The sequence below is a fragment of the Corvus brachyrhynchos genome, unplaced genomic scaffold (genome assembly GCF_000691975.1).
Source record: "Corvus brachyrhynchos isolate BGI_N302 unplaced genomic scaffold, ASM69197v1 scaffold3, whole genome shotgun sequence".
NCBI classification, from domain to species: domain Eukaryota; kingdom Metazoa; phylum Chordata; class Aves; order Passeriformes; family Corvidae; genus Corvus; species Corvus brachyrhynchos.
The window spans coordinates 749011-757443 of NW_008237619.1; the positions used below are offsets into that span (position 1 = coordinate 749011).

At 48.2% G+C, this 8433-nt stretch overlaps 1 protein-coding gene across 1 annotated transcript; it reads left to right on the plus strand.

Annotated features, from left to right (window-relative positions):
* Positions 1-2742: 2742 nt before the first annotated feature.
* LOC103613826 (somatotropin) lies at positions 2743-7976 on the plus strand. Its single transcript, XM_008631664.2, has 5 exons — positions 2743-2829; positions 3710-3873; positions 4465-4581; positions 4954-5115; positions 7680-7976. The coding sequence occupies exons 1-5, from the start codon at positions 2820-2822 to the stop codon at positions 7878-7880; spliced, it is 654 nt and encodes a 217-aa protein (XP_008629886.1). The 5' UTR covers positions 2743-2819; the 3' UTR covers positions 7881-7976.
* Positions 7977-8433: the final 457 nt, after the last annotated feature.

Consider the following 8433-nt stretch of genomic DNA (forward strand, 5'->3'; position numbering starts at 1 on the left):
AAGGGGGAATGGCTTCACACTGACAGAGGGCAGGGTTAGATGAGATACTGGGAAGAAATTATTGGCTGTGAGGGTGGTGATGCCCTGGCACAGGTTGCCCAGAGAAGCTGTGGCTGCCCCATCCCTGGAAGTGTTTCAGGCCGAAATGGATGGGGCTTGGAGCCACCTGGTCTAGTGGAAGATGTCTCTTGCCCATGGCAGGGGTTGTAACAAGAGGATTTTTAAGGTCCCCTCCAATCCCGTTCATTTTATGAATTTATGATTCTTAAATCTTTCCAAATGGGCTCAGTGAAATTGTGCACTCCTACTTCCAGTAAACAAAACCCATAAATTCCAGAAGGAATTTACCTTCCGAGCAGTGAGCTAGAAGAGCTATCATCTGCCACTTCAAACCTCTGTCAATCATATCGTTGCCCTCCAACACGCAGAGTGTAGGCTGTGGGCTGGCAGTGGCTCTTTGGTCAGGACTTACCAGCTGTGCTCACCCGGGAAGGTCCAGGTAAGGAAGGTCACGCTGGGAAGGTCCTCTCCACACAGCCAACCCATGGCGGGGGGGTGGTTCCCAGGAATCAGGGAGCACATGCACCTCCAAGTAGAGTTGTTTCACTTCTTTAGTGAAACTTGTTAGAGTAGTGATGCTCAGGGTAAGGTGGGTGGATGTGTGAACGACCTGAAGAGAAGTGGGGTTTTTCTCTCTTTCAAAAAAGAAAAGGAACTTGGAAATTAGAGAGTACTATTTTGCTTTTAAGACATACTACTTTAGGTTGCAAATGCCTAGAAAAATGCTAAATTGAGATTTGAGAGCTTATGCAACTGCAGTTCTGCCAGTGGTGTGTGTTTGTCCAGCCCAACATTTCAGTCACACACTGCCTTTCCCACAATGCTTCCTCGTCATTTATGCCCAGAAATTACTGGGGACAACCCAAGCCTCAGGGAAACCACATAGGCTGATCATCCCAGCATCTCCATGCTTGTCTACAACATAAAAAGTTTTGACTTAGCACCAAGCTTTCACTAACAAAACTAGAGAGCCAGCCAGTGACAACAAGAGGCAGCAGGACATGGGTGCAAGGTGCTTCAGTGGTACATTATCATCATTCACAGGCAGCAGTGCGTGGGTTGCGCTGAGGTGCTGCTGCTCTGCTCATCTCTGACAAATATTGATATATTTAAACACAATCTGGAGTAGAAAAACACAACCAGATGTTGCTGGCTATTGGGTGACTGGATACCTGATAGCCATTCCCACTTCTCCAAGGACTGACATTTACCTTGTGACACCACCACATCTCCACCCTGGAGGCTTTTCAGAACAGAGCATGCTCTCCCCAGCATGTTTATTAACCAGCTCTCCACCCTCTGCTCCAGCTGCCCCAGGGTTGATGCTGCCTCTTGGAAACTGGACCCATACTGGGAGGCATGGCAAATGCAGGGGCTGGGGGAGGCATGGCAAACACAGGGTCTGGGGAAGACAAATCACCACTTGACCAGAAAGAAAGAGACCCTGAACTCCAAATAGAAGTTCAAACCAGTGTGATTTGGGGTAATCAGTGCCTTATGAGGAGTAAAAGGCCTTTAAGACCCCCCTGTAGTTGCCCATCTGTTTCATTTTGCTCAAAAGAAAGGATAGGCATGCTGGGGCATTTCCTCATCAAGGCCAAGCTGGATGGGGCTTGGAGCAACCTGGTCTAGTGGAAGGTGTGCCACGGCAGGGGGTTGGAACGAGATGAGCTTTAAGGTCCCTTCCAACCCAAATCATCCCATGATTCTATTATTCTCTTCCCTATCTGCTCTTCCCTCTCTCTTCTACCTCCTTTCCACAGCAGCCCTCTGCTTAATCTGCCTAGGAGCAGGAAGATGTTCATAACCAGATCTTCTCACAGACTGAGGATGAAAGAAACCTCCCAGAGCTCTGGCAGTTGGATTTGCAGTGGGCAGGCTGGAACCCAAACAAGTGCCTAGGCATGACAGCTCTTTGTCACACCCACAGCAAACAAGCTCAGCGATACTATTTGCTGAATATTTGATATTTTGGTAGAAATTGAAAGAAATAGGATTAATCTGACAACATTCATCCAGCTCTATCCCCACTAAAAATAAAGGGAAAAATATCATAGAATCACAGAATTGTTTAGGTTGGAAAAACCCTCTGAGATCACTGAGTCCAACTGTTCCCCCAGCACTACCAAGCCCACCACTAACCTATGTCCCCACATGCCACATTGACAAAGCTTTTGAATCCCTCCAGGAATGAGGACTCCACCACTGCCCAGGGCAGCCTGTGCCAGGGCCGTACAACCCTTTTGAGGAAGCCATTTTCCCTCATATCCAACCTAAACCTGCCCTGGCACAATTTGCCATTTGCTTTAAGTCAGAAATCTCCCAAACTGCTCAGTCAGGCCTGTGAACTGTGAGCCAAGGCTGCAGAGCCAGGCAGGAAAATCAGGTGGACAAAACAAATTCTACCATATAAAAGCATTGCTATGACTTGGGATGGGTCTTCCAATCACCAGGAAACTTCCATTTGCAATAAACAGCAGGATATGGTGAAATCATTGAGCACTGATTTCATCCTGAGGCAAACAACCTTCCCAACTTGTACATCTGTGTATAAATTACTACAATGAGGCAGCACCACTGTGAACATCTATGCATTTATGCATGGAGAAGATGCAGAGTTGTTGTTGTGATCGTAGACACACAGATCCATTTTAAACAGACCCCCTGCTATATAAAGGGTGGCCCAACAGTTCCCCTTGCCAGACGAAAGGAGGAAATATTCACTGTCAAGCAACACCTGAGCAACTCACCAGGCAGAAATGGCTCCAGGTACTTTTTGCTACAGTTTTAAAGGATTTGTCAGTGCTGCCATGCATGTAAGGTGAGAGGAGATGAGGATGGGGTGGTATGTGGTGGGATACACACACTCTGTGACAACCCTAACTTAAAGTATGGCAATTTATAAATCAATGAAAAAGAATACCTTTCCCTGCAATGTAACTTTAATCCATGAATTAATCTTTAGCCTAAACAGGCCAAGTCCTACACACTCCAGGGCATTTCTCCTCCAAGGGGTATTTGTCTGAGATTAAGTTTGTGGTCTTTGCACTAGACAGACACGAGTGTGAGTCAGATGTCACAGGCTGAAAACATTTAGTCTTGACAAAGATCATCCAATTCTACAGTCATATCCCAGAGAGCCAGTCAGAGCACAGGTAATGTCACCATCTCTCACTCCAGTGAGGGCAGACAGCCAGCGTCACATCAGCAGTACAGCATAAATCATGGCTCCAGTGAGGTGCTCCCAGGCCCTCACCTGGCACTCATCATCCCCTGCTTGCTCATGTAACCAGAGTGCACCATGCTCTTTTCATATGGGCAAGGACTCATGAGAAAAGGAAAAACATGCATGTATCAGGGAAAAACATTGGGACACACACTAGTTTTCATGGAGCAACCATGACTCCAGCCTGGAAGACACTGTTGGTAAAACTAGGAGAAGCACAAACTCTGGGGGCAGGTCTTGGTGAAAGGGTTTCAAAGAATTTTGGAGAAGGCTTAGTTTATTCTTGGTGCCAACAGGCACCAAGGAAGATGAGCCCTCGGCCAGCACGGACAGCAGAGACTGGGAATTAATTCCCAGGTGCCACTCCCTCCTCAACCCAGCTTCCTGAGGACTGCTAACACCTTCCTCTGTGCTTTGCTGCAGGGTCATGGTTCTCTCCTCTTGCCATTGCCATGATCACTCTGGGACTGCAGTGGCCACAACAAGCTGCCACTTTCCCAGCCATACCCCTTTCCAGCCTGTTTGCCAACGCTGTGCTGAGGGCTCAGCACCTTCACCTCCTGGCTGCCGAGACATACAAGGAGTTTGTAAGTGGTGCGACGTCTCCTCCACTTCATGTTGATGGCTTCAGGACTGTGTAACAGGCTCCCTTCAACTATTGGTGTCTCCTCTGTCCTCATTTCAATAAGGAGACAGGGTGTTAACAGGATAGCACAGGTTATGTCACATCAGACTGGACCGTGTTTCCTCCTGTCAGCCCTCTGCCCCCCTACTCTGATCCTGCACATCCCTCTTCTCAGGACCATGACTGCACAGGATCAGCTGGGACATGGCAACAAGACTTTCCTGTGTTGGTCACTTCTGGCCCTGGGAGAGTCTGTCCTTAAAACGATCTAGTTTCTTCTGCTGACAGGAGCTGTCCTTTGGGGACATTTACTCCTTGGGAGAACCTAATCCAGATGGTTTGTGTTCACCTCAGCACCTTGTCTTAGGAAGACCTTTAGGTCCAGTAGCTATTGTGCCCACACGATATTCCTGCTTCCTACCTGCCAACCCTGTCCAGAGGCACCTCATTTATTTCTTGGAAAGAGTAACCATTCAGAACAGCTTGGGAAGTGTCTGAGGTCTTCTCCAGAACATGGGCAACAGATCTGAGTGTATTTGGCATGTCTCCATAGGAACGCACCTATATTCCAGAGGACCAAAGACACACAAACAAGAATTCCCAGGTAGCATTTTGTTACTCGGAAACCATTCCTGCTCCCATGAAGAAGGATGATGCCCAGCAGAAATCGGTAAATTTTTTTCACCCTCAGGGTAAGCACAGACCTGCCTGAAGAGCCCAGCTGTGCTTCACTGTAGGAACAGAGGGCTTTCATCTGTGAACATTTGGGTGCTTCATCCCTCCCCTCCCTTTTTGATTACTTGAACCCTGCATGAAGAAAGAAATACTTTTCTGGGCTACACTATAATCACATTCCCACCCCAAAGATGAGAAAAACTATTGTTTGCACAGGACACAGTCCTGGGTGGTGCTCCCCAGCCTGAAAACTTTGTGTCTACTGAAGCTGCAGGAGTGGTGGCATGTCTCCAGGTGTTCCAGGGGGAGCAGGACATGCTACCAAATATGCCTGCATGGCTTTGACCCTTTCTTGTCTTAATTTCAGGACATGGAGCTTCTTCAGTTTTCCCTGGTTCTCATCCAGTCCTGGCTGACCCCAGTGCAGTACCTAAGCAAGATGTTCACAAACAATCTGGGTTTTGGCACCTCAGACAGAGTGTATGAAAAGCTAAAGGACCTGGAAGAAGGGATCCAAGCTCTGATGAGGGTAAGTTGCAGCATGTAGCATGACTATAGAATTACAGAGGGCACTCACCTCTTGTGGATCCAAAGACCATGAGAAATCTCACCACCTTCCACTCTGAAGACCAGTGGCATCCTTAGGACTTTGTTTACCTTTAGATAATGAGATCATGACACTGCACATTGGGTTTCATCACTAGGGAGGATAAGAGAACAGATGTTAACACCCATTGCAAAGCACTACTGATCAGGAATCACAACAATCCACATACAAAGCCTTCCCAAACCCAGCAACAAAATAATATTCAGTTGCACTAACAGGAAAATAATGTTTGCTACATCTCCATGCAAAACACTTCAAAATGTGGCAAATTCTGGGAGGATTCACAATATTTTATAAAAACATCTCTGTACAGATGGAAACCTGTACTCTGGTGTTTCCCTCATATATTAATACAGCATCCAGAGAGCTGAAAGCTGAGATGTGACCCTCTTCAAGGAAGAACTAATCATAGATTCACAGAATGGTCTGGGTTGGAAGGGACCTTAAAGCTTATCTTGTTCCAACTCCCCTGCCATGGGCAGGGACCACTTCCTCTAGACCAGTTTGCTGCAAGCCCTGTCCAACCTGGCTTTGAACACTTCCAGGGATGGGGCAGGGACAGCTTCTCTGGACAACCTGTGCCAGGGTCTCACCATCCCCATAGTGAAGAATTTCTTCCTAATACTTAATCTAAATCTCTCCTCTTTTAGTAAAAAACATTCTCCCTTGTCCTGTCTCTATCTGTCCGTGTAAAAAGTCACTCTCTACCTTTGCTCTAAGTCCCCTTTATAATCTTCTTTATTTTTGCTTTGTTGTTTTAAATGAAGTTGTGTATGCTTTGCCAGAACACGTTTTTATTTATGTTGATTCTCTAATTAAGTTTATCTGGCAGGTTCACCCCGAGCTCTGAGACCTGCACCTGTGAGAAATGAGTCTGGAATATTGCTTACATCTTCTAGCATTAAAATGACTCTGAAAGTCAGGCTCAGAGAGTAAAGAGACCTTCTGTCCTGGCATTTCAGCATGAGAAAATAGGGATAGGTATAAGTACCACTTCCAGATCTTTGTGTGGGGAAGAAATTCATTACTGTGAGGGTGGTGAGGCTGTGGCACATGTTGCCCAGAGAAGCTGTGGCTGCCCATCCCTGAAAGTGTTCAAGGCCAGGTTAGACGGGGCTTGGAGCAACCTAGTGGAAGGTGTTCTGGCCCATGGCAGGGGGTCTTGGAACGAAATGGTCTTTCAGGTCCCTTCTAACCCAAACCAGTCTGTGACTTCACGATTCTATGATTTTGGTTTCCGTTTGGTATGTGCTTGGGCATTAGGAAATGGTACACAGAAACCAGCCAAATAATCATATTTCAGCCATTTATGGCACCTTTTCCTTAACCAAAACTTTTCTGTTTGTGGCAGCTGGTGACTACAGCAGGGCAGGAGGAGTGGCTAACTGCAGCTCTCAGCACCAGATGTATATGGCTTGGGTCTGGGTTAGAATTTTGTTTGCTGGGAAAGTGGGAGAAAAGAGAGAATTATTTACCCAGTTCCCTGTCTCCTTGACTGGAGGAGGTGGAGAGAGACCCTACAACTTTCCCTTTATTTTAAGACCCCAAAGACACACTCCTCCCTCCCTGCAGCCTTGTGCCCAGCTCCCTTCTCACTGTATCATCACCCCTGCATCACTGCTCTTCCTGCAAACACATACACTCAAAAATAAGTTTGAAATATGCTTTAAGGCTGGAGGGAGAAACCCCTGACCACATTTAAAGTTCAACAGGAACCGAGGCACTGGGCCTGTGGAAGATCATAGAATCACTAAGGTTGGAAAAGACCTCCAAGGTCACTGCTTCCAAGATCAATCACTGCCTTGTCAACCATACCAGAGCACTGAGTGCCATGTCCAGCCGTTCCCTGAACATCTCCAGGGGCAGTGACTTCACCACCTCCCTGGGCAGTCCCTTCTAATGTTTAGCAATCCTTTCTGTGAAGAAATTACTCCTGACGTCCAACCTGAAACACTTCTGGCACAGCTTGAGGCTGTATCCTGTTGTCCTGTCACTTGTTCCCTGGGAACAGAGCCTGACCCCCACCTGGCTCCACCCTCCTATCAGGGAGTTGTGGAGAGCTAGAAGGTCCCCATAGAGCCTTCTTTTCTTTAGTCTGAGCCCCCCCAGCTACCTCAGCTGCTCCTGGTGCTCCAGACCCTTCCCCAGCTCCGTTCCTGGACATGCTCAAGCACCTGAATGTCTTCCTTGTCAGGAAGGGCCCATAACTGCCCCCAGGACTGGAGGTACCCCAGCAGTGCCCAGGACAGGGGGGCCATCACTGCCCTGGTCCTGCTGGACACACCATGGATAATGCAAGCCAGGTGCCACTGGCTTCTTGCCCACCTGGGCACACATGCGCTCATGTCCAGCCACTGTTGACCAGTATTCCCAGGGCCATTCCTAGCCACTCTGCCCCAGCCTGGAGCACTGCATGAGGTTATTGTTACCCATGCTCATTCCCAGGCCCCCACCACCTCCCCCAGCACCTCTCAATCCTCTTTCAGGAGCTGCAGGACAGAAGCCCACGGGGTCCCCAGATCTTAAAACCCACTTACGAGAAATTTGACATCCACCTGCGCAGGGAGGACGCGCTACTGCAGAACTACAGTTTGCTCTCCTGCTTCAAGAAGGACCTCCACAAGGTGGAGACCTACCTGAAGGTGATGAAGTGCCGGCGCTATGGAGAGGGGAACTGCACCATTTGACACTGGGCACGGCTCCATTCTCACTCCAGCCTCTTGCTGACCATGGCTGCCCTCCTCCTCTGAAAGAAAACTGGAGATTAAACCTGCTACTGCCAACATGTCTCTGCTTTTTGGGGTGGGACAGGCTACTGTGAGGGGCTGGGAGGGAGGAGCGGCCAGTGGGACAGTGGATTTGGGGCTTGGGATGTGGATTTGGGATCAAGGAAACATATTTAGAGCTTGCAGGGGCAGGGGAAGCAGATTTGGGGATAGATTTGTACTGGGGAGTAGGTTTGGGACTGTGGGTAGATTTGGAGCTGGGGAGCAATTTGGGAGTAGATTTGGGACTGGAGCATGGATTTGAGTCTGAGGAGGGTGGATTTGGGGCTAGGGGGTGCAGATTTTTAGCTAGAGTAAGGTTTTGGTGCTGAGGGTAGATTTGGCACTAGGGGGTGGATTTTGGGCTGCAAGGGATAAAGTTGGACCAAAACATGTAGAGCTGGGACTCGGGGTTGGATTTAAGGCTTGAAGGAACAGAGTGCAACAAAGAATTAAAGTGCAAGAGAAGGTAGGA